General features: G+C 44.4%; 1 protein-coding gene across 6 annotated transcripts in view; it reads left to right on the top strand.

Moving 5' to 3' along the window:
- The window catches only part of Mgmt (O-6-methylguanine-DNA methyltransferase), a 225,808-nt gene that overhangs the window by 195,264 nt on the left and 3,487 nt on the right, over positions 1–27,057 (top strand). For all 6 annotated transcript variants that reach the window (XM_028780236.1, XM_028780233.1, XM_028780237.1 and 3 more), the window contains one exon: positions 24,301–24,440. In XM_028780236.1, the coding sequence (XP_028636069.1) occupies positions 24,301–24,440 (140 nt within the window). The remainder of the gene's footprint in view (positions 1–24,300; positions 24,441–27,057) is intronic.

Here is a 27,057-nt window from a genome sequence, read left to right as displayed (position 1 = left end):
TGCCATTTAGTCCTTATGGGTGATTCCTTGGTATCAAGGAATTCTTCACTGTGTAGTGGACAGAGTGAGTTGCAGGGAGCAATGATGAGGGACACGTAACACTCAGCTGAATGTTACCTTGCTCAACCATGGTGCTGCCAGTTAGCTGCCCTGTGACCCAGGGGTCTGCCCACTGCTAGTGTTCCTAGAGCCCACTCAGAATGGTCTCCCAATCCATGCTTGCTGACCTGTATCTGGTTCATGGCAGAAGCATAACCTGACAATGAATAACACAGGCTGCCAGCCCTCTCCCAAAACACTGTGTAATGACCCCAGGCTGCATTTCCCTAGAGGTTGAACATACATCCTGTCCTTATGGCCCTCAGGCTGTAGGTCCCAGGTATGTTAGTGTCTCTTTTGTACCCCACTCCTGTTCTGAGCATGGAAAAGAGAGGTCACATGATAGATGTTTGCTGAGTTATTTCTGTTATGAGACAGGACTGTCAGAGCTTTCTAGAATACATGGATAGATTGATGCTTCCATTATTCTACCGTGAAATATTACTTCAGACTAAAGAATAGTCACATGAGTATGTAAAGTGTAAACAATAAAGAGCTGGCCATGTATGCACCAGCCAGCACTATGAAGGCCTGCCCAAGGCCTGCCTGCCCCAGCCCTGCATGGCCCCTCCTCTTTCCAGCACCATGCTGATCATTTAAATGAACAGAATACCAGTGTCTTCCTGAGTTGCTTCTATCAATCAATGTATTTATGAAAACAGGTATTTAAAATCCTACAGAGACCATCCATTTTTTTAAGCTACTGTGGGGAATCCCATGTTATAAACATCCGTCCGTTTTCCCCCGTCCACTGTCAGTGGACATGGGAGTTCTTCCCAGGTTTTGCCTTTGAAACTGCTGCTGTTGCTGCTACATCTGTGATAGTCATGTGTCTAGTGTCCTAGCTGACTGCCATCTGTGGGCAGAGTGCTGGAGAAGAGGGAGCTATGCAGAGAAGAAGTTCCAGGAGTCTGGTGTCCCCATGAGCCTAATGCAGAATACTGTCATGAGTGTGTTTGGAAGGCAGAAGCAGAACAACTGGAGAACTGAGTTGAGCATTCCCAAAGCACTGAACATAACTAGACCCAGAAAATATATGGGCAAGAGTGGCGAATATTTTCTCAGCATTCTTATTTTTAAAATAATCAACTACTCACAGTAAAATTTATTTTGTATTACTCCCTATTTGGGGTTTTATAATATATGTAGAAGTAAAATACATAACAAGTGTAGCACAGAAGATAGGACTGGGGACTGGAAATGCATTGTGATATGTTTCTTATGTTCTTGTGAGCAAGTGGGGACGTTATTTAAGGGTAGATGGTGATAAATCATGATGCATATTAACAATACTAGGCTGCCACTGAAAACTAAGACATATAGCTCAAAATGAAATGCTTATTTTTAAAACAAATCTAAAAGAAACCCAAGGAAAAGAAGAGTAGATAGGAGAAATATTGAGTTGGAAGACTCTAATCCAACGATGTCAATAATTACATTAAATGTAAATGTTCTTAAGATTCAAGTAAAATGGCATAGATGAAAAGACTTGTCTTAAAAAAAGAAAGCCAGACTCTGCTAATTATTTTCTATAACATATAGATACTTTAAAAAAGAAGGAGGAGGAGGAGGAGAAGGAAGAGGAGGAGAAAGGCCAAGGAGACAGCTCAGTTAGTAAATTCTTTGCTACACAAGTATGAGGACATGATTGCCTGCTCTTGCTCAGCTGTAAAAAAAAACAGTGTAGATATATATAATCCCAGAACTAGAAAGGCAGAGACAGGAAGATCCCTGGGGCTTTCTGGCTAGCCAATCTAGCCAATCAGCGAACTCCAACTTCATTGAAAGACTGTCTCAAAAACTATGGTGGAGCATAATTGAAGAAGATATCCTAAGTTGACCTCTGACCTCTGTACATGTGCAACATGTACATATATGTGTATCCACCTGCACACAGTTATACATGAATAAGCATACACACACATCAAAAATATGAAAGAAATAATACTATATAAAACTAAAATAAAAGGAGTATATTATTAAATGTATCTCTGTTTATTTTTAGGCCATATGATACTTACATAAAATATCCTAAAGAATTTTGAAAATATTAAATAAGTGAATTCAACAAGGTGATTTATACAAGAATGAGTTCTATTATTATATTGTATGGAATAACAAATTTAAATAATTATAATATTGTCATATGTAAAGTGTTGATATTAATGAAATACATGCAACACTTACCTCTGAAACATATAAACAAGACTAAAAAAATAGATATACATTATCCCTGAAACCACCCATGCTTGCAAAAAGTTCGTTTCTTCATAAGCTGTTCTCATTGCTCAGCTCACCCAGGCTTTTAGATTCCCAACTGACATTGATATTTAGAAAGACCCTAGAACACCTATGTGAAGATTCAAGGACACTCCCTTCAATGTATAAGCACAGGACATTGTCTTCACAAAGGAGTATATCCAAATTATCCTGGAGGCACATGAAATTGGAGAGTGTCTTTGGTGAAATCCCAGTTAAAGCAATTATGAACGATGTCTGCCTAGGCCCAGGTGGCTGAGATGAAGAACACTCACAGTACCTAATGTCTGTGAGGATGTGGAGTACTTCTACCATGCATGTTGGAGGGGATGAATGGTAGAGCATCTTTAGGGTAAGGGATGCTCCCATGCCTTCTTACCCAGTGTTCTCACTCTTAGCAAATATATGAAAGCTGTTCACTGTATCATTACTTGTAATTATCAACACCTGGGATGACCCAGCCTCCACTCATGGGGGAATGTGGATTAATGGAGATATGTCTACAGAAATCCAGTCCCTGTCTGTATGCTCAGTGGCAGGGACATGTGAACTGTAGCTGCATTCCACACAAGCTTGTCTTGATGTGTGCTACACAGGAACCTGGCATAGTGAGCATGTCTGGCTTTGCTTACTGAATGAAGTTCTACAATTAGCAAAACTGAACAGGGGCAGAAAAAAAAATTGTAACTGCCCCTGGGATGTGCAGACAGCTACTGCCTGTGCAGGAGGCCTGAGGGATGTCCCAGCATAACTCTTAACAACATGGGCTACACAGGTACATGTATTTGTCAAAACTCATCAGGAGCACACTGAAGATGTGTGTTTCCTTGTACACAAATGCTACCTCAAAGGAGAAAAAGAACCAGATTGGCATTGAACTCTTAATTAATGGCATATGAGCTAACTTGAGAGTAACTGATGTCTTCGGTTGATTTTGAAACGTGGTAAAAATTTAAGATGGGCAATGAAATAGAACACTGGCCTATGTGAGGAACAGCAAGTGCAGGCACTGTCATACTGTCAAGTGGTAGATGCAAGCATATTTATTGGAAGACTCTGTTCTTCTGTGTGTTAGAAGTAAATGTTATGGACTTCTATTTCTAGAAATAAAATTTGGGGGAAAGATGATGAACATGGCCCCTTGAGTTCCCAAATAAAGCTGTAGCTTTGCTCAGCTCTCTGCGTGACACACCTCTGTCCCTTCCAGTGGCACTGGAAGACAAGTGTGACAGAAAAGGATACTGACATTAACCAAAGCCTGTGTGACACGGCCATGTTTGTGAAAGTCACGTGTAAAGAAATATATCTTGAAGATCTCTGCTGCCAACCCTGTCACAGGCACAGAAGAAGGTAGGCAAGCATGCCGGCTCTGGGGGTGATAGTAATCAGCCCATGAACAGATACTACTACACAGCAGCACAGAAGACCATCCAGAAAGCAAATAGGTGTCTGCTAGAGTGGCCAGCTGGCTCTTGGGGCCAGAGCCTGATGGGATGGCATGTAGACTGAACACAGAACGAAGTCAGAGTATGTGCAGTGCCAAAATCCAAGCAGGAAGAATCCAAGGCAGAGGACCAAGCAGACACAAATGTTCAAGAAAGTATAATGGCTTCTAGAAACAATTCAAATGGAACAGCTACCATCAAGCAGTTGAGAGAAACAGTCAGGAGCTCTGGTAAGTGCATGCCACACGCAATACTCTAAGAGCCAGTGACTATGTCACTGGATATGGATAGTGTGGACTGTGAAGAAGGAACATCTGGTGGAGATGTCGGTACACTAGCCCAAAAACAAGTGACACCAGGGGACTGGCAGGTGTCTAAGTGTGATGTGGTTCTTCTTCTCTGCAGCAGGACATCTATGCCTCCAATGTGTGGGTTGAAAGTTGAAGACCTAGTGAGGTCAAGGCTAGGGTTCTGTGGAACTGTGTATAGGTGAGGTACCTGGGGTGCATCCTGGAGATCTTGATAATGTGCTGGATCTGTACCTGGGACAGTCAGCATCATCGGTGGGCCTTCTGCATCCACTCTGTACTCTGAGCTGGTCTTAGGAGTGAGGAAGAGGGAGCCAGGCCAGGCCTTTGCTCTCTGTAGCCTGTTCTGACTGCCAGGGAATGACTGGGTAAGGGGTGTGTCACCATGTCACCTTGCACTGCTCCTTAGTGTTCCCTCCAGTGACTACTTCTGCTGTCAGAGGATTCACAGAGACATCTTTAGGTATCTACCCTGTGCTGGTTCCACTTCATTGTTAGTAGCTGTTGAGTTATGCAAGTAAGGACATTTGCTCTTGAATGTTTCTCAGTGATTCCCAGCTGTTGTGGAACATGGAGATCCGTTAGTCTGATTATGACTGTGATCCAGGGTTTCCTGGCTTTCAAGAGACAATTTGCCCAGTGTTTCCCAGTTATCTCTATCCCTCCTTCCTCTAATGTGCATTCATGCATGTGTGTGCATGTGCCTCTGTGTATGTGTGCATGTGCCTGTGTATGTGTGTGTGTATGTGTGCATGTGCCTGTGTGTGTGCATGTGCCTGTGTATGTGTGTGTATGTGTGCATGTGTCTGTGTGTGTGCGCGTGCCTCTGTATGTGTGTGTGTGTATGTGTGCCTCTGTGTGTGTGTGTGTGTGTGTGTGTGTGTGTGTGTGTGTGTGTGTGTGTACTTTGCTTCTTGCTCCAGCACAACCTTTGAGCCTTTTGAAAGTCAATTTGGCTATCTCCATGCTTCTCTGTTGCCTGTGAGTTCATAGAGCTAGCCCTGTGTTAACTTTGTACAGATTTCCAAGTTGGACTGCCTCCTACACCCTTATTTGACTATCCATCTAGCTTTGCTTTTCCAATAGTGTGAAGGAGAAGCTGTAACCACTCAAAACTGCACTTCTAAGGGATATAGAACACCCACCCCACCATTCACTGCGGCTTACTATATTTTCTGCATCATCTTCCTACCATGTCTTATGTTGAAACCCAGTACTCTGCACAGAACCATTGTATGAAGAGAGCATGTTTGCTTCACTCAGCCACTCCCAGGCACAGACTTAGTTAGTGGGGCACCTTGGACTTTTAACATTGGAGAGGGTTTGTCCAGGACTGGCTTGGAGCTGTGGTGTGAGTCTGCCTCCTGACACTATAGCACATGCTGGAATGACTTAGGAGGAGGAAGGATGTATTTGGTTTAGTGTTGGGAACCAGTCCATGGTCAGCTGGGCTATAGGAACAGAGAACATGGAAGGAGTAGCAGAGAGAGGAGAGAGAAAGGCCAGTGCCCCATTATCACTTCTAAGGACATACCCCAGTGACCTAACCTCCATTTGCTAAAGACCACTCCTGTTAAAGATCACACCAGCTCCCTGTAGTTCCACAGACTGGGGACTGAGACTTCAACACAGGGGCCTTTGGGAACACACTGCAAAACTGCACAGTAGTGGTCAGAAGTTCCCATAGTCACCTGAGAATGAAGACAGAGATGGACTGTGAGGTGAGTGGCCTGGAAAAGATGGAGAGACTCATGGAAATGAGAGGAAAGAGGCTAAAGGAGAGTTTGCTGGGGATGCTGGCTGAAGTGGAGCGTTCAGAGGTGGCCTTGGGAAGGCCGTAGGAATGAGAGAGGCCAGCAGTTGATCTTATTGTAGTTCTGCCAGGGGAGACGGGACAAGATAGTGGACCCCATACCATACTTGCCCAGTGGCAGCAGTCACCATGAGTGAATTCAACCAGGCCCCTCATCTGAGTATGATAATAATGTTAGTCCCTCCCACATTAGTCTCTTATTGCCTCTATCTGTGAAATAGCCAGAGCATAAAAAGCTAAAACCTCTGTTTCCAAAGGTCCCACCTACTCCCCTCACCTGGCTCCCTGGTCCCTAATCCCTTCCCACCACCACTTCCCACAGTGCTCTGCTCTAAGGCCAGCTGCTCAGAAGCACTGTCTCTGCCCACTCCCCTGCCCAGCATCCCTGCACTTAAGGCTCTAGTCTTGGTACATTGAGCCGGAAGGAGCTCCAAGCACTGACACCTCACTCTTCCCAGCTCTGTAAGGGCAGAGACATGTGCCAGATGTCAGTATACAGGGACTGCATATGTGATACTGAGGAATTGGTTGATAAATCCTCTTTGCCTCTGCATGGGAGAGGCCATTTCTCTTCAGCAGCAGCAGTGAGCCATTCCCAACAACCACAGGGCCCCACGGAATGGAAGTCTTCATCCTTAGGCACAAGAGGAAGTCCAGCCTCTCAACTTCCATCTTCCCTGATAAAGGCAACTTCAGGGACTGGATATGATACCTAGTGGAGAAGCTACATGTACCACCCCACTTATGGCCTTTGTACCCCATCTCTTCAGGGAAGGGAAGGGATGCAAACCCAGTCACCGTGTGCATGCCAGGCTCCACTACATGGCAGGCTTTCTCTAGAACAGGTGCAGCCCCCTCCCATCTGCCTGCCATCCTGCTACCTGCCCTGTGTGCTCCCCCTCCCTCACCTGCATAACCTCTTCCTCATTTGAATAGGTGAGAAACCAAAGTCAGCTGCTCCATTTGAGCTCACTCCCATTGCTCAGAATTCAGTCACAACTTCTTTTGAATTCCTCAGCTGCCCCGAGGCAGAGGCTCAATGTTGGTACTGAGATTAATCCCCAAAGAGCCCCTCATTTCTCTGCAGAGAAATTAGAGCTGCCAGTTTTCCTTTCGCCTGTCCTTCTGACAGCTCTGTCAGTAATGAGATGCCTGCTCTGTGGCGTAATCCCCATCCTACGGTGAAGAATAATTCATTAAGAAATTAAGGGCCCAGCTCCTTTCCGTTGGGTTGGTCTTCAAAAGTTAGCTAATGGCGACGGCAGCATGATTATCAATGAAAAATTATTCAGCATACCTCAGGGCCATTCCAGACACTCATCCCCCCTCTCTAGGGTTGTCAGTGTCCTGGAAATTAAGTTGGGTGACATGAACTGGGAGGTGTCTGTGTGCGGGGGCCAGGAGGGCAGTTCAGGCATTGCCCACTTTGAGAGAAGCTTCTTCTAAAATTTGGGGTTAAAGCATGAGATTCCTGCTGACAGTGGTGGCAATTTCTCCCCCTGCTTCCCCAGGGAAGCAGGAATCAAGTTCAGAGAAGCTTCTAGAGGTTGTATATAGAATGCACGAGACTGAAGGAAACAGGCTGCATATAGATTTGGGGGTGGTGGTCATTGACATGCTTTTGTTTGGTTTTATTTTAATGATATTTTCTTCTTTTTGTTTTTTGAAACAGGATGTTAGTCTAGCCTAGATTGATGTTGTATTCAGGGTCCTCCTGCCTCAGCCTTGCTCATTGTCACTGGCATGTCCAGGAACCTCTCTCTAAGTCTTCAGAGCACACTGAAATTCCCAAATGGAAAGGGGGATTTGATGGTAGCCTTGCTGTTGCTGTCTATGGGGAAGCTAAGAGCCTTGAAGGTGGGAAATGTCGATTACTTATGCTGAACCAGATGGTCTATGGAACATTGTTTTGACTATGGTGTGACAAGGACATGGCCTCTGTGTATGGACCAGTGAGCATGTGAGGCAAGTTAGTGTCTCTCCAGAGTAGCCAGTTTAGAACTCAAAGCAACCTCCGTCTGCAGAGCCTGTGGGATTCTTAGAAAGGGAAAGAAGTCATGTGCTCCCAAGGAAACCCTCCAAGAAGGTTTGTGCGAGGTCAGGACATCAAATGGCATGACAGCAAGAAATCTTAGATGTGGTTTGATTTTTCTTCATTTTATGATTAACCTCGGTAATACAGTACCGACCCCAGTCAGCCTTTTCTAACACAGTTCTTCCCCTTGTCCTCCTGCCCTCTCAGACTGTTTTACACAGTGTATTTCTCTGTATTTCTGCTATTGTTCTGACGCCATTAACCCCCGTTCAAAAGTCAGTCCTTCAGCTGTTGAGCTGAATGGCAATTATTTGAGTGGTAGAGGGTGTTAACGTATAATTATTCACATTCACACCCGGACAGTCACAGCTTAATCATTTCTCTGTAGGCTTCCTGAAGTTTGTGCTTAAAGTCTTAAGCATAATTCTTTTGTTAAGTATGTTCAGGAGGCTGGAAGGGAAATGCACATCCGCCCAGGCAGAGCTTCAAGGCTGCCATCTTACCTCCTGGGAATGCTACTTGCAGGTGAGACCCTTGCTGGTTCCTGGCTCCTCCTTGAGGCAAAGGTTCATTTCCAAGGGCTAATGTTGTAATCCTTCTGTGAGATGAGCTCAGAGATTATGTCTGGGGCACCAGAACTAGACAGAACCGGCCAGAGAGCATTTCCATTCATGAGTGTTAAGCCCTGCATAGCTTTAGCCTACACTGGTGGGCCCAACTTAACCCTGGAGGCCATGGATTCTTCTAAAGCCCACTGCCTCTTTAAGATTATTTAGGAGCTGAGGGGGGTGGCTTTTTAAAAATGAGGTTTTTAAAATATATGTTCATTTATCATATTAAAATCAATCCCAATAATCATTTAATATACTTTAAAATAACACTGAATTTACTCCCCAATAGATTTCTATGAAGCTGCCCTCTATGGCAAATGCTTTCTAAGAAATATTGTGTTATTCTCTGCCTTTGCAGATCTCTTTATAGCATCTTTATTGTCTGACTTGATGGCAGTAGACAGCCAGTTCCTCAGACTGGATCTTTCTTCTTAGTTGTGGTGGTGGCAGGTTAAGCATCCAGATGACCTACATATTGGGTGAGGATGGCTGTGAAGACAGTTTGGACCTCACAGCCCACCTCCTAGGGTCCCACACTGCGAGGAGAGCTGCTATTCTTAAGTATCAAAAATTCCCCCACAGCCCTTTAAATCCTATTTTACTCTTTGAAGTCACATTAGAAGTCCCTCTTACTGCCTGGAGCCCTATGGAGATGTGTACAGCTGTGGCTCCTATCATTCTGTGTCCTCTCTCCATTCTGGCTCACCTGTACCCCAAATACAGCCAGCTGGGAACCCTGTCCCCAAGGTGAAGTACTGTAAATAACCGTCATCAGAGCAGAGTGTTGGCCTACAGATCTCCCATAACTCGGCCCCAATTTTAGTCAGTGTTCCAAGGAAATTCTTCTATCATTTTACACTGTGTTTTCCCATTAGCCCTGTGTGTTCAGCTGCAGAAGGTGAGTGTGGAGTTCTAAGCTCAGCCCCCAGTCTCAGAAAAGGTGCTGCCTACTGAGATCAGCCACACATCAGACACTTTGGGTCTACTCCTTCCAAACTTAAGAGTGCCTCTTGCCAGTTTGTGTCCAGCCCAGAACAGTTACAAGTGCAGGCTTCTGTCCCAGCAGTAGCAGACACAAGAGCATAGGCTAGAGAGGGACCCCCTGTGGATAGCGTGATAGGGAAAGGACCAGAGGATCTGATGGAGTGCCTGTCTTCAGCCAGTGCCAAGGTAAAGAATACTTAGTGAGAGGGGCAGATGGAAATGTGGATGGAATGACCTGAAGTGACCATGAACCATTACCTTACCATAAGACACTGTCACTTGGAGAGGCCTAGGTATCCTTTACATGGTGTGTACTTTGTTCAGCCCACTTTGCCAGAGGTGATAGGAGACAGCAGTGGGCCACGAAGTGGGTCTCTGTGGAGTTGGTGAATGACCTTGGTGGGTGGAAGTTCTAGGGATCTGAAGTGGCAACAGGTCCTGATGGGCCACATCCTTAACCACGTGCATCCTCAGACATGGACATCCTTTGGTGCGTGCAAAAGGCTCATCAAGCTTTCTCCTGGCCAAGCAGGAGGTCAGCCAGGCCAGAACTGCTTTTTCAGAAGACTGTGCTATCCACTGAGTGCCCTCTGCCTCACACCCACCCACCCTCTTACCCCTCCAATCAGATCCTGTTCTGGTTCCCAGTACTGACATTTGAGATGATACTATGAGGCCGACACCTTGCATTCTGTGAACTGTATCTGACAGACAACGCGTAAGAGTGTTATTGGTGGTCATTAGGGTGAGGCTTACAGGGGTAAAGATTGTACAGAAAATGTGACCAAGATTCCATTTTGAATGGGAAGGACCATTCATTCCCTTGTGAACTTTTGATTGATAAAGCTCCTTTTGATTAGAGAAAAGGTGACTGAAAAATAGGTTCCCCTTATCTTATCATGAAGTGTTATCTTTTGGGTTTTTTTTTATTCACATGACAATGTTGGCTTTTGAAGTAGGTAGTTGTATAGATTTTAATGCATGCCAGGTTCTGTGGCCACCACTGTAATCACATTCAGAGGGGGACTGTCCCCAGAAATCCCTTACTCTTGGCTAGTATTCTTTACCACTGGGGCTTTGCGCCTTTACAAACTCACAACCCTGGAGTCAGACAGTGTTCACCTTTACACCTTACCTCCTTTGACTCAGCTTAATGTCTTTGAGATTGATCCAAGCTTTGTCTACACATACATTTTAACTGTTAAGTAGAGTAGTACTCCATGATGTGAATGTACCTCGATTCATCTATTTGGTTTTGTGTTGTGTATGTATAGTATTCGTGTGTGTGTGTGTGTGTGTGTGTCTGTGTGTGTGTGTGTGTGTGTGTGTGTGTGTGGAGAGTATGGGAAGCACACAGGCCAGACGACAGCCTTAGTTGTCATTCCTCAGGTGCTGTCACCTTATTGAGAAAGGTGTCTTGCTGTCCTGAGAGTATTGCCATGTAGCCCTAGGGATCCACCTAACTCTACCTCCCCAGTACATGAGGTTATAAGGATTCCAGAATACTCGGTTGTATTTAGGTTCTCATGCTTACAAGACAAGTACTTTACTCAGTAGACCAGTTTAACCACCAAAATTATCTTTTTTTAAATTAATTTACTTTTATTTTATATATATGAATTTTGATTGTATATATGTATATGTGCATGGACTATCCACAGAGGCCAAAGGAAAGCCAAAACACACCACTTTAAAATACAAACAATCCACCTTGAGTACCACAGGACAATTGAATCTCATAGTGCAAAAGGCATTCACTCTGACTATAAGAGTTCCCATAGTCATGTGGCCTTTGAGGCCAAGCCTGGGAATACACTTTCTTAGGCTGCTCTTTTCCTGGGGGCAGGATCTCTTCTTTCCTATGAATCTGTACTGTTACAAGGTGATGCCTTCTGTGGGCAGTCTTGCCCTTAGAGAATCTTTATTACCCTATCCTAGAACGTGAAGTTTCTTTGTAATAGAGTGATCTCTAGCAATTAACAGTGCCCCTGCCTTATCCACAGCTCCACCCTCATTCATGCCTCTTTCTTTGCCAAACTGCACAGTTTTCTTCTTTTTCTCAATGTAAATCTGACTAAGAGCAGTGAGCAGTAACCATGCTACAGCCTAGCTATTATGCTGTCTTGGAATTTCCTTCACCAAACAACTTAACTACTTTTTAACTAAGTCTCACTCCAGTTTTCAGGACAGGAACAGAGTGCATCTAGGTTCCTTGCTGGAATGTATGTATCACAAATGCTCTCTAGCTCAGTTCTCGGTTGACCTCCCTCTGAAACTTGATGAGCCAGGCCTCTACTGTCCACATTTCCCTTGGCATTGTAGCCTCCCCAACTCCTAGGCCCACTAAGTTCTACCTACAGTATCTTCAGGCTCTTCCAACCCAAAATTCCAAACTTATCCCGCATTCCTCCTACAAACTCATTCCAAAGGCCCAAGAACCACATAGGTTTGGCATAGGAATACTGTTTTTTTTCAGTGTTGTATCAAAAACAAGTTACAGTAGGAAAGGTTTATTTTGGCTCACAGGTTGAGGTTACAATTCATCTTGATGGGGATGGCGTAGAGGCCTGTGCACCTTCACAGCTGTCACATTGCATCTGCAGTTGGGAAGCAGAGAGAGGTAGTCTTCAGCCAGGCCTTCTCTTTTTCCTTCGTGTTCATTTTGAGCTCCCAACAGATGGTATGGTACCTCTCACATTCAGGTAGGTCTCTCCTAAGCTAAAACTCCCTGGAAGCACTTTCACAAGCACATGCAGAGTTGTACCTCCTAAGTTATTCTAAATGCACTTGAGCCAACAATCAAAAGTCAATATTACAATTTCCATAAGAGCTTAGTACATCTTGAAATCTGTCAGTATGACATCTTCAACTTTTATTGTCTTTGTGAAATATTTGGGTGTTTTCAGACCCTTTTTCTTTCTATATAAATTTTAGAATTTACTACCCTGAATCTATAATAAAGCGTTTTGGGTTTTTTTGTTGGAATGGTGGGTAATCTTTAAATCAATTTGTAGAGAATTGAAATCTGGGAGCTCTGAGAATTAATTCCATAAGCCTGGTATGCTGCCATTGTTTAGAAATTCTTGGTCTGTCGGGACTTACAGGCTCCATTCATTTTTAGAGTTACATATGAGGAACTCAGTTCTCTGTCCCTTGGCATGTCCCTGCACAGTACAGTAAGGATGCTTCATGCTGTAACATGACTAGACAGATGCCTCTTCCAACCCTTACGGAGGATCCCAGCCTCCTCATTGTTGTGTCCTTGTCAACTTGAACACACTGCTTGGGGTCATGGTGTTAAGTCTCTATAGTACCTGATACTCATGGGCTATCATTTTCACCAAGATAGTATCATATATACTAATGTCCCTGTTATGGTTTGATTATGATGTTTGGCCCACGGGAAGTTCTACTACTTAGGAGGAGTGGCCTTGTTGGAGAAAGTATGTCACTGTGTAGGCAGGTTTTGAGGGCTCCTAGTGCTTAAGCTTCACCAGTGTGGAAGAGTCAGTCTCCTTCTGGTTGCGTTAGGATCAAGATGTAAAATACTCAGTTCCTTCAAGAACACCATGTCTACCTGGACACTGGCATGCTTCCCACCATGACGATAATGGACTGAACCTCTGAAACTGTAAGCCAGCCCCAATTAAATGTTCTTTACAAGAGTTACCTTAGTCATGATGTCTCTTCACAGCAATGAAAGCCTAACTAAGTCCCCGTCCTGGGTTTTCCTCTGTACCCTGCCTGTTCACCCTCTCTTCTTCCTTTGCTCGCTGTGCCCTGACTTGAATGCTCAATATTCCCTCTGTATTGCTTGAGGTTTTCTTCATTATCATGTGGTCAGGGTCACACAGTAGGTGTACTGTCTTACTCTGGGTTCTTCTGTTCTAAGTTCCACATTGAAGGTCCCTCTGTGTCTCTTTGCAGCTGACTATCTCATTGAATGGCTTACAGTCACCTGTGTAATACAACTTTGTGTGTATGTGTTAAGGGGCACTTTGGTTGCTTACAGTTGTGGCATTATTAACAGACCACTAGAAATGTTCACGGGCAAGTTTTTATGAGGACATTAGTTTTCAAACCAAATGGAACAAATATGAATGCAGTTGCCAGATCATGGTAATATTCTGTTTAACTTGGTTTTTAAAATCACCAAACTGGTCAAATGTGGTGTGCACACCTATAATCTCAGCACTCTGGAGGCTGAGGCAGACAGGTTGGGAGTTAAGGTCAGTGTCCTACATAGTGCGATCCTATCTCAAAAAAGAAAAAGGAAGGGAGGGAGGGAGGGAGGGAGGGAGGGAGGGAGGGAGGGAGGGAGGAAGGAAAGAAAGAAAGAAAGAAAGAAAGAAAGAAAGAAAGAAAGAAAGAAAGAAGAGAAGAAAAAGAAAAAAGTTAAAATTAAAGGAAAGAATGAAATGAAAAAAAGAAAGGAAACCCCCAACCTCTTCCAAAACACCCAAAAATTCTGTATTTTCACTACAATGTGGGAATATGCCTCTTGCTCCATTATCCACACAGATCAGTGGGGAGGAAGGGTTTAGCCAGTCTCACAAGTGTGTAGTCACATATCCTTATTTAACGTGCAGATCCAAAGACAAGCTATGAATATCTTTCCATTGTCTTACTTACATTCATACATGTTTTGGTAAAGTGTCTACTCAGATTTGCCCTGTCTATACTTGGGTTGTTTTCTTCTTACTGCTCAATTTTAAGACTTCTTAGCATGTTTCATGTACAAAGCCTTTGTCAGATATGTATTTTGCAGATATTTCCCCTTGGCCTCTGGTTTTGATTTTTTGAAATCTAGTGTGTTTTCACAGTATGAACAGTCTCTGGGCTAATAAAGCACAGCTTATCCAATGTTTTTTTTTTTTTCATGGATCATGAACATAAAACTCTTCAAAGCCCGAGGTCACCTGTGTCTCCTCCAATTGTACCCTCTGGAGTTGGGTTGGTGGCCATTTTGAGTTCGTTGTCATAAAAAGTTTGGTCTGTGAACATATAGAAGGATGCATAGACTGATATGTGAGCAGAGCTTTAGACAGATAGACAGGATAGATCCAGAGCTGTAGATGATGCAGGGACAGATGGACCATATGAGCATCTAATGGATGCTCAGAGCCCATTGATGGAGACCGGCCTTTTCAACTGAGTTTCTGCCTCTTTGTCAATGGCTGCACGTGTTAGTTCTCTTTCGTTGATCTGTTAATTGTAGGGTTATTCTGGTTTGTAGTTCCACTAAGCTTTTGTGGATTTATTTCACTTAGTTTTGGTTTTGGTTTTGTTTTGTTTTGGGGGATCATCAGAGGCCAGTACTGGGGATTGAACCCATATCAGGTAAGCACTCTGCTGCTCAGCTGTTAGCACACCCACCTCTCCTTTCACTTTCACTGTATTAACCTCACCACCACTTGTTTGGTCTTATAAACAGGGTCTTACCTGTTTGCCCAGGCTGGCTCTGTACTCCTTGGTAGGTACTGTACTCTAGGTAGGCCTTGAACTTTGAATCTTCATACCTTGGTTTCATTAGTCATTGGGATTACAGACCAGCAGGCCCAATTTGGTGTTGTTATTTCTTCGTCACCCCTTCAGGTATCTCAGGGCCCCTCCTTAGTGGATAATCTCTTTCTCTCAGGGTTTATTCCCCCTACCAGGGACTTGTATCTCTATGTAGCTACTCATCTTGAGTTATGTATGTGATTGTTCACTGTGTACCATGCATCTAGGCAGGGACTTCCCCTGAGTGTTCTCAGTCTGAATACAACACCTAGAATGGGGGTAGGCTTCAGTAATCATGTGTCATATGACATCAGCTGGAAAGCAGCTGTTGTGATAAGCAGATAGATATATGTTCAAAAAGACAAAGCAAGATGGATACCACACAGGTAGATTTTCTACACAGTAGGGGTTGGGTTCTAGTGGTACTACTTTTGTTCTACCCCATTTAGGGGAAAGGACTCAAATATTGAAAATTTAATTTAAAAATTATCCTGAAACATATTTTAAGATTTAAGGAAACTTGAAAGGAATAAATTTAAATTAATCTAAGAGTATAAATAGGGACACAACAAAATTTTCCTCTTAGGAAATAGGCTCTTAAGCCGTGCGGTGGTGGTGCACGCCTTTAATCCCAGCACTTGGGAGGCAGAGGCAGGCGGATTTCTGAGTCCGAGGCCAGCCTGGTCTACAGAGTGAGTTCCAGGACAGCCAGGGCTACACAGGGAAACCCTGTCTCGAAAAACCAAAAATAAAAAAAAATTAAAAAATAAAGGAAATAGGCTCTTTAAAATAAACTATAACATCTTTAAAGCTAAACCTACACAATTAAATTGGATTGAGGATTCATGATTGATTATTGGTTTTTTATATGTGAGATGGACAATGTATAATACCATCATACAATGGAATAATCGTTATATGTGAGACAGACAATGTATAATATCATCATACAGTGGAAGGACCTTTGTTTGTGAGATGGACAATGTATGGTATCATACAATGGAATGGGATGACGTGTGCAGAGCTCCAGTAGTTTGTAGGCTTTACTAAGTTGGATTTCTTTATCTGAAGTCATCCTCAGGAACAGCTTATAATCCTGAGTCTTCCTTGTTCTTTCCCTGGCTCCCACCCATCTTGTTGGATGTTCCTCAGTTTCACCAGTTACTTCAAGCAACCAGCTTTCAGTTTCTCAGATTTCCTCAGTCTTTCTTTTTCTAGTTCATTGAGTTCAGTCTTTACCTTCAGTCTCCCCTTTTGTAATGTTTGGGTTGTTTTCATTCTTGTTTCTTAAGGTAAGAGCTGAGATTGTTAACATACAGTCTTTCTTTCCTAACACAGATGTTGAATACTATGAGTTGACCTCTGAGTGTTGCTTTAGTTGTATGCTATGAACGTCAATGTTTTATTTCATTTGCATCATGCCCAATGACTTTTTTATTTTTCTTATTATTTTTCTCTGTGGTAGAAGTGGATAGTTAACTGTCTAGATGTTTGTAGAGTTTCTTGCTACCTTTTGATTCTTCTAATCTAATGGTGTGATGGTCAGAGAGATAATTTATCTGGTTTTATTATGTGTATTACAGATTGTTTTATGATGCAGGATATAGCAAACCCTGTCTCTGGATCAGTGGCTTCATGGGTACTTGAAAGTAATATGTGTTCTTGTGCTATCAACAGTAGCCTCAAATAAATACCTATTTATCTGTTGGTGGGTGTGCTGGCTGGTGTTATGTCAACTTGATACACGCTTGAAAAGGGGAGTTCTCCAGATGAGGAAATGAGGTTATAGGTAAGCCTGTAGGACAGTTTCTTAGTGATTAATGTGGGAAGGCCCAGCCCATGATGGGCCACCCTGACTGTTGGTCCTGGGTTCTTTAAGAAAGCAGACTGAGCAAGTGATGTAGAACAAGCCAACAAGCATCCCTCCATGACCTCTGCATCAACTGCTGCCTCTTGGTTCCTGCCCTGTTTGAGTTCCTGTCCTGACTTTCTTCAGTGATGAACAGTGATGAACAGTGGAAGTATAAGCCCAAACCCCTTTCCTCCTCAAGTGTCTTTGGTCATGCTGTTTTATCACAACAGTAGAAAAGAAACTATAATTATGATTCTGTTTCAGAGGTGTACCTTCTTGTTGATTTTCTGTCTTCTGGCTTGATGGTTGACTGGGAAGGTGTTTGAGTGCTGAAGAGTAATTATAGATTTCTCTAATTCTCTTCTCAATTTTCCCAGGTTTGGGTTCATGCATCTTGGAACTTTGCTATTAGGCTCATAAATACTCCGGATGGACAAGTTGCTTTTTGAAGCTTTCTCCCTGGGAGTATTCTTTACTTTTAAGGCTTCTTGGTCCCATATTAATTCTCCTAACATTTGTTTTCTTTTATCCTTCCTGTGGCTCTCGTTTGAAGCAGGTTAGACAGCAGGTTAGACAGCAGGTATTCCTGTTTTGATTTGTGCTAAGAGTGTCTGCCTCTCTTTTATGTTTATGTGCACATGTGTGTAGGTACCCACAGTGGCCAGAAGAAGGCTCTGTGTCCCCTGAAGCAGATCACTGTGAGCTACCTCACCTGGGTGATGGGAACTAAATTCCAGTCCTCTGAAAGGACAGCAGGTGTTCTTAACCCCCTGAGCTGTCTCTCTAGCCATGCCAGTCCTGTTACTGGTGTGCTTAAGCCATTTCTAATCAATGCAGTCGGTCACTGCTATGCTTGGGCTTGGGTCACTGATGCAGTCATTGCTGTGCTTGGGCTTGGGTCACTGATGCAGTCATTGCTGTGTTTGGGCTTGGGTCACTGATGCAGTCATTGCTGTGCTTGGGCTTGGGTCACTGATGCAGTCATTGCTGTGCTTGGGCTTGGGTCACTGATGCAGTCACTGCTGTGCTTGGGCTTGGGTCCAACATTCTATTTGCTCTCTGTTTCTTTGCACCTCTTTCCCCTCCTCCTTCCTTTGGACCTATTTTATCAACACTAAGGGTTTTTTATTTTATCTGCTTTTTAACCATCTCTGCTTTTTGTAGATATTTCTCCTGATTGTTACAGAAATTGCAACACTCACTTCCTGTCAAATTAAAAATTGACCTTTTGCCATTTTGAGTGGGGTTTAGAAACCTCATCCCCACAGAGACCCTCATATCTGAGGAATGAAGAGAAATGAGATTTGGCTCAAGGTCAAATGGAAGAGACACAGTGCCCTGGTCACCTCTCAACACAGGTGTATAACCTTTCCCCTGATTGACTGTTATAACCCTTTGTATCTAGGTATGCTGAAATCTGGCTGTGACCATTGGTACATGCAGATGTTAAATAAATTGTAAAAAAAAAAAAAAAAGAAAGAAAGAAAGAAAGAAAGAAAGAAAGAAAGAAAGAAAGATAAAAACTCCTTAAGAATCAGTGGTTTGATATCCAGCCCTGTGGGCCCGGTCTCTCCCACTCTGTGTAAAGCTGGTTAGTTTATGGTATAGGGGGAGGAACTTGGGGTCTCCTGAGTGCTAGGAAAGTGATTTATCCAAGATACACCTCCAGCCCTTTCTTGCTTTATTCTCAGACATGATCCTGCTGGATAGCCCAGGATCTTTCTGCCTTCTCAGTAGCTGAATCACAGGCCTATTCACCATGTCTGGCCCTGCTGCTAGCCTTGTGGTATTCCCAGATTCCCTCTGGTATCTCCTTCTTTCTCTGAAGATTGGGGCTCTTAGCCATGGGTTATCTCAGCTTTTCTCTCTTACTCAAAACCTTCTTCATATGTTAGTTTTATTCCTGAGGCATTTTAAAGACAGAATTCTGAGTTGTCTGTGCCTTCCCTTTAGTGTGTTGAAAATGCTGCTCTGTCCTGGTGTCTCTAATAGAACCCCATGTCTGTTCATATCACTGCCCATGGTAGAATGAATTCTTTCTCCTCTGACTCCTTCTCTATTTTTCACTTTCAGCAGTGGGTAGAGTATACCTGAGCAGGGCTTCTGGCAGTATGTCCTGTTTGTAGCTTACTCTGCTCCTTTAATTTCTCTAAAATTCTTTTCCATTCCACTCATTCTCTCCTCATTCTGGTAATCCAACAAGAACAGTAGATCGTTTCGCTGTGTCCTGTTAGTCCTCACACTTCTTCTCAGGGAGTTTTGTTGGAGACTCTCTTGGCTTGTCTGCAGATCCTTGATCTGTCCCTCACATACCTCTGTGGGTCCCATGAAGGGGAATTTGTAAGTCAAGTTATTGACTGTTTGGGGCCAAACTTTCTTCTTGTTCATTCTTGAGAACTTCTATTTCTTTGCAGAGACCTTGTACCTTGCATTTGTTTGAGAGCATTTTCCCCCTCTGCAGCATCCATATGACATATCGTTTCAGGTTTTGTCAAATGACTCCAGCTTCCTCATCAGCCTCAACCTGGCTTATGTTTCCCCAAGCATTAGACATGTCCCTAACCATGAGCATGTACCTAATAATTGTGGATTATAGCCTGATCATCCTGAATATTATGAGACTCTGAGCCATGGCACACCCAAGATAAACAAGTAAAATATAACTTTAAAAAACTCTTTTCCTCCACAGTCTTGCTGGTGCCTTCCAGTTCTCAGGGCTTCCCTTTCAATACCCTGGGAACAGCCAGGACTTTTTCTGGGTTCTGCTGAAGACTGCTCATGTCCAAGCCCTTACCTAGGGCCAAACAGCAGAAAGACAAAGAGAAGGACTTTTACCTACCAGCACACATGTTGCCACCAGAAAGGGCCAGCTATTCCTCAGGATGCAAGTTCCTGGGACCACCACACCCCAACTCCAGTAGTTTGGTCTCTAGCCCTATGCTATCTCCCCAGCATAGTATTGGGGGGGGGCAGTGGAAGGACAGGGTCCTGGGGGATACCTTTGCTCTTCTGGCAGTCAAGGGAGCAAACTTAGCCTGGGATGAAGTAGAAGCTGTAACTGCTCATGATCTCGGTGATATTTCCCTTATCTGCCTGCTTCTGGTGACGTCACAGCTCTCACAGAGCTACTGTCTACATTCTGCCAAGTTCCAGAAAGGTGTGTGATAGGAGGACCTGGGTGCAATGTGCCGCCACCATCTGATCTGGAGCCAGATCGCACTTCTTTTTGTTTCCATGTTTTAGCTTTATTTTTTGAAAACTCATCCTAGGGACTCCTGAAGATTGGGTATCATAAGTTCAAATGGCTGTGGCCTGTGCCAGCCTCAATAAAGTTCCTTCTGAGCTACCCTTTGCTGCCAAGGGTCCCTGGGCAGAACCCTGTGTGTGGCACCTATGTGTCTGCCTAAGTGTTCCCTCCTTAAAGCATGGCCCAGGATGAACTCAAAGCTCAGTTCTGAAAGATGACATCTCCTATGGAAGTCAGAGCTTTGTGACTGAGAGAAATGATCCTGCCTGCACCCTTGGACATGCAAGCCAGACCACAGAGCAAGGTATTTTGGGTAGGGTCTAAGCTAGGTCTTGAAGGCCAGCCCTGTGACTGTTCCATACTCAAGTGGCATGTGGTAGAGACAAGGAATATCAAGGCAGCACCTGGGATGATTGGTGGAAGCCCAAGAAATGGTGGGCTCAAGAAGTAAGAGGGGCAGAGCCAGACTGCTGCCTCCTCCCACCACATCCCCAGTGTGGGATCTCCCTTATTAGAAGTAGCTGAGCTTCATGGTTCTGAGTCCAGGAGTTGAGATGACATTCCCTTTTAAGGGCATACTTCCTACTTCCTTAGCATGCATCTAAAGCCTGTGTCTTCAACACAGTACCAGTTTGGGAAGCAGCATCCTCCCGCTTCTGATGATCTCAACACCAGGTGACATTTGATATATACCTCATCTTTTACTTAGGTGACTTCATTGCATATACAAGCCATCAGAGCCATGTCCTTCAGAGAGGGAGTCTGAGGTATAGGAGAGCCTCCAGCAGAGCCTTAACCCCAGCTGCATGGACATGACAAGGTCCTGGGGCAGAGGAGCAGGCTGGGGAAAGGAAGCATTTGGAAGGGACATGTCAGAGGGGCAAGCTCGAAGAACACCATTCTGTAGCATGTAGGGACCATGTCCCACAGCATTGGAGTCACTGGCCTACTCCCTGTGGAGAGCCACACAGGGGAAAAATGGATTTCAATGGGTCCCCTAGGCTACACAACATGACTTGGCCAGCCACCAAGGATTTCTGTGGCCACATCGACCTTCAGAAATTGTAGTTTCTACATTAACATTGAACTTAAGTGATCAGATTTGCTTATGATTTAAAGATGGTCCTCAATGTAGAAATGCCAGCCCCTCCTTGCACATAAGTGCAGAGTAAATCCGACTACGTTCAGGCCTGGTCTCAAGGCATTGTCTCTGAGAGGAGCTTTCACTAATTAGTGCATTTGCTCCTTACAGGATAAAGTAGGATGTTCAGGTACATTTGAAAATGATGTGCTTGACATACATAAAACACTGCTTCCTTAAATCTACACTGTCTAGAGCCATAGTTCTCAACCTGTGGGTCATGACCCCTTTGGAGATTAAATGACCCTTTCACAGGGGTGACATATCATATATCCTGCGTATCAGATATTTACAATAAGATTCATAACAATGGCAAAATTACAGTTATTTATTAAATTATTTATTGTTGAGAGGTCACTACAATATGAAGAACTGTGTTAAAGGGTCTAAGCATTAAGAAAGTTGAGAAACACTGACTTAGTGTATTGCCTAGTGGAGGCTGTGGGCTAGTTACAAACCGGTTACCAGTCATCAGGATGCAGCTACATTGGTAAAGCGAGAGCACCTGGCTAAGATGCATAGTAACCTAGTTCAATCCCCAGTACTATATGAAGTGAAACATGGTGATGTTTATGTCTATAAATTCTATACTTAGAAGGCAGAAACAAGGGGCTGGAGAGATGGCTCAGCGGTTAAGAGCACTGACTGCTCTTCTAGAGGTCACGAGTTCAAATCCCAGCAACCACATGGTGGCTCACAACCATCTGCAATGAGATCTGATGCCCTCATATGGGTGTCTGGAGACAGCTACAGTGTACTCACATATAATAAATAAATAATCTAAAAAAAAAAAAAAAAGAAGGCAGAAACAAAGGAGTTGGGAGTTCAAGGCCAGTCTGGGCTAGATGATAAAAACAGAAACAATCTTTTTATGATAAGCTAGCAGCAATGGTGAATGTGAAGCTGTCAAGGTAGGCCAGTGGTTAAGAGCACTGGGTGCTCTTCAGGGGACCCAGGTTCAATTCCCAGCACCCACAATGCAATTTACAACAATGTTCAGTTCCAGGGGGTCCAATGCCCTTTTCAGGCTTCCATGAGCCCCAGCCGTTCTTGAGGTGCATATACATCCATATAGGTAAACACTCATACATATAAAATAAAAACAAGTATTTAAAAAGTGAACATGTTTGAGAATTTACACTGCTATCTGAAGATATAAACTTTCTAGACACTTTTACACCTGTGACAAAAGTCACTTTTACACAGTGACCTGACAGTCCTTAGTCAGTGTCCCTATGGTGGGGAGCCACGACTGTGTAGGTGCTACTGTTTCTCGCATTTACACTGAACCCAGTTAGACTTGTGTTAATCCCATCAGGTTTATTAAAGCATTAGTCTGTTCTAGAAAACACCAGCCACAGTCCTCTCTGCAGGCTGCAGCACAGGCAATAGCCACTGGTCTGCATCCTCTGAGGATGCCCAGGCTGCTTCTGCTTGCAGTGTGAGGCTGCGTCCACTGCTCCCTCCCTAGGCAGCTCCCAGGCAGCTCTCAGCCTTCCTTCTCCTCCTCTGCCCACTTCCTTTTCTTTCCTCAGACAACAGTAACAATAAGTATGATTAGCAAGGTGATTTCAGGCCCCTTTCAGAGGACAAGACAGTAAACAGAGCTTGTTTGCCTAAGGAAACCCTCCCAGCACCCAGCCACTCAAACCTCGCCTGTTAATGAACCCAGAGCCGTTAATGCGGTTTCTTCAGTTAAATTGATTCATGAATTTTGAAGAGAACATTATCTAATGAATTTTCTTTGAATAGAAAGCAATTAAAAGGACAAATCAGTCTGATTAACCCCAAAGTCACCCTCCTGCCACAAATGCTGTACAGTTTGAAATTATATCATAAAAAACTAGAGCACATTTGCTGTGTCTGTGCCCTCTACTAATCCATGTAAATTAATGAACAACAAAGTTAATTTCTTCGATGACCCTTTTCTAGTATCACCTGGATTATGCTGATGTTTAATTTGCTTAATGTTATAATAAAGACTAAACAGGGTTTTGGTTTTTTTTTTTTTCAGCGAAGTGATTATCATTCCCTTCAGTTAAGAAGTGATTTTTATTATTTAACATGCATGTAAGGGTGTGTTTCCTTTAAGGACCAAATCACACTCTACCAGCTTGGCACCAAGCGTGGCAAGCTCTGTTGAGGGTACACATTCCCAGGGTCATTCTTGCCCATGGAACTCTTCCCTCTGTTGTTCCCCAGGGATGGAGGATGTGGCTTGGCCTCCATGCTCGCCATCCAGTGTGTCTCTTCTGGAAGACAATAGGAATCCATTTGTACCAGATTCCTCCTTGTATTCTGGGCTTATGCCCTACTCAAGATACATGCAGGGAATGATTCCCAAACCCAGGGGCATCAAGGGAAACGAGCTGACCATGCCTTGCCCCAGTCATTTCTGCTACAGGACACAAAATGCACACCACTTGATATACCTCATAGAAAAAATAGGGCTCCCTGCAGCCAGGGTCACCATACAACCTGGGCATACTGGTGGAGGCATCTGGCATTCACAACAGCACAAGAGATAGTCCCCCTCACTGCTGAGTGTGGACGGTTACAGAAGGGTCCCATCTAGTCCCTAGATACGTCCTCCTCCTCTTCCAACTCAGCTGAAGTTGGAAATTAACCAGCAGTCCAAAAGGCTTGCACATAGGTGGGCCGGCAGGGACTCACCATGCCTGCTAATTGAACTGTGTGCAAAATGCTCGCGTGCCTGTTCACAGAAAGAGTATCACACACAGCCCCACACGGATCGTGAGGAAGCTAGAAGGAAATTAAAGATGCGGGAAGCCTTCCGAGGCCCGCCTGCTTTGTGCCCGCTTCACTCTCAGCTCTCCTTGCCTGAGCCGCGGTGACAGAGCACGGTGTGGAGGCCCGTGTTTTAATTGAGTGTAACAGTTCTATTTGTGCCATTGCATCTCCTGCTAGGGGACTGGCAGCTATTTATATCCGAGCTGCTGGAGCCCTTTGTCCAAATCACGTCATTCTGTTTTCTTTCTTTCAGATTCATTCACCAGACAGGTGTTATGGAAGCTGCTGAAGGTTGTGAAATTCGGAGAAATGGTTTCTTACCAGCAATTAGCAGCCCTGGCAGGCAACCCCAAAGCGGCTCGTGCAGTAGGAGGGGCAATGAGAAGCAATCCAGTAAGTTCCACAGATGAGCAGCAGGCTGGATACCTGCATCACAGGGCTTCAAACCACTCAGGGAGCCAAGTGTCATTTGAGTAAATGTATTTCAGAGACCAACTATGTGGCTGGGATCAGAGCTTGGGGTTGGCAACTGCTGTGAGAGGAACTTTCCTGTCCCAGCCACATGAGCTCTTTGTCATAGTAGCCCCTACCAGAGAGGAAGAAGCCTGGAGAGTGGCAAGCAGACAGGAGGGCAGCCTATTTATTTACTCCCCACTGGATAGTGCCCATGCTGGATGCCTATTGAGTAGCTGCCTCCTTCCATACACTGGAAATACAGCTGTACATCCAGAAGACAGGAACCATATGGCACCAGCCTTCTGAGAAGGTTTTGGTAAAATAGTACAACCCTATCTCCCTGGGTCTCTGGAGTACGATGAGCCTACATCTACTGTCCTTGGGTGTTAGCTCACCAGGAAAAGGCTCTTCCCCCACCCAGAACTCATCAGTGTTAATTTATGTTTCTTCCTACAACACTGTCAGAGTTTATTGAGCACCAGGTTCCCAGCCCACAAGAAGGTCATGCTTTTAGAGACATCCCATGGTTCCACAAATGTAGTGGGTGTTTTGGCTCAACACAGCCAAGGGTGAGACCAGGGCCTACATGTCTGTGGGCCTTTTGTGGGTGAGAAGTCATGTCATCACATAGTCCTCTGGGAGAATCCACACTGCCTCCAGGGTCCCTGAATGTCTCGAGCAGCCTCCCCAGTGGCAGTATGTATGCTGTCATGGTGTTAAAGCTATATGGGTCCCAACATGATAGAAAAAGCCACCTGATTAGAAGCGTACTTCACCTAGAAGGGACATTGAGGATCAAACATTCTGCATCTCTTTTGGGGGTTGTGTTATAGCAACATGGCTGTCCTGGAACTCTCTTTAGACTAGGCTAGAACTCACAGAGATATCTGTCTCTACCCCCTGAGTGCTGGGCCTAAAGTCATGTATCAACATACCAAGCCACAAGGCATTGGATTTGGCAGTAGATAAAGAGACAGCTCCAATACATGTGTTCTATGGCTACATGCAATGCCCCAGAAGGACAGAGAAAGGCAAGACATTGTCAACCTTTTTCTGCTGCATCCCAGTAGCTACTGTTTTAAACACCCTGACCTCTGAGTGGAGTAGGTCTTACTACACCATTCTGTCCCCAACCCCATCTGAATCTTCTAAAGGCTAAGGAAGAAGTGTGGACCTGCATTCCCCAGGCCACTTCTGCAGCAAAACACATGACTTGAGATTTATCCACTGTAAAGTTAAATTGGGAACCAAGTTGTTCTATTTTGCAAAGTTTCCTGTTTATACTCAATGTGAAGATGAAGACAACACCATCAGTGAGCACCAATATCACAGCTACCTCTCTGAGTGCAGTTAACATCTCTGCTATAAGAACAAGCCCCTCTGCCCAGTGTGTATACTGGTAGCTCTACTACATGCACTGTTGTGGTGAGTCTCCATCACACACCACCAGAATCTGTACAAGAAGGAGATACTGAGGCTTGAGGGAGAACAGTTCTAAACAGTGCTAAGCTCTGCTTGGTGCCCATCTTAGTAGGTGTTCTTCGCCCCACTGACAACAGGGCCAAGATGGGGATGGCTATGTGTCTCCTCTACCCCAATGCTGCCAAGTTGGACTAAGTTCATGGAAAACAAAGTGCTTGTGTTTCGCCTAAGTAACACCACTTGAGCTATGAGAGTGAGAGGTTATGGAATGCCCATCGCTGGAAACTGTCCTGCATCATTCCTTTGGTGGCTCACAGTAACCATGGCCTCATGCTGTGGTCTTACAGCTGCCCATTGCTCAGTTATCCCCTTCAAGAATAGAGATGGGTTTTGTAGGGTGGAGTTCCTCCATTCTGGAACTCAACTTCTCTCAAGTTTCTCAGGTGGGACTCACTGGCCTTGTCAGGAGACTGGGCAGTCTCTGGAAGGCACCACACCACTCTGCATCAGGGATGTCCAGCGCCAGAGGCTCCTCACTACCATCCCGAAATGCACACGCTCAGAGAACCCCCTTCTGCCACATCCTCAGACACAATTTGCTAAATGTAGTTCAGAGACGATCAATACAAGCTCGGGGAGTTTCCCACCTTTTTCTAAACAAACACATTCCTGAGGAGTTAGTTTATTCGCAGATTGCCATGAGCACCGATGACCCCTGAGTCCTGTTCTGCCATTCACCCAGATGGCTGTTGATAAAGATTTAGCATCATGTTCTGAGTGTCAGGGTTGTCAGCGGAGCTGAACCATTTGACCAGAAGAAAAAACCGCACCGGGAGCTATTGATTACAACTTCTCGGTGTCACTTGTTCACCAGGATTTAGGTATTGATGAGGCTGCGAGTGAAAACAAGCTTTCTCCCTTGTGGGCTCTGCCCAGAAGAACAAAGGCAAAGTTGGAAAAAAATACTCAGCCAGTACCAGAATCAGAGGGATTCCATTATTGATTGCAAGGCTCCTTCATGTTATTTTTGTTGGAGACAAATCTATGGGTTTGGAAGTTTTATAGCAGTTGAGAAAGGGCTGGTGTGAGTGATGGATCTGGGTATTGGACAAATTAGATTTCACAGCATGAA

Source organism: Grammomys surdaster, unplaced genomic scaffold (assembly GCF_004785775.1).
Source record: "Grammomys surdaster isolate TR1022 unplaced genomic scaffold, NIH_TR_1.0 366, whole genome shotgun sequence".
Lineage (NCBI taxonomy): Eukaryota > Metazoa > Chordata > Mammalia > Rodentia > Muridae > Grammomys > Grammomys surdaster.
The sequence above is the reverse complement of the archived record's forward strand: the minus strand, read 5'-3'. Positions and strand labels throughout refer to the sequence as shown.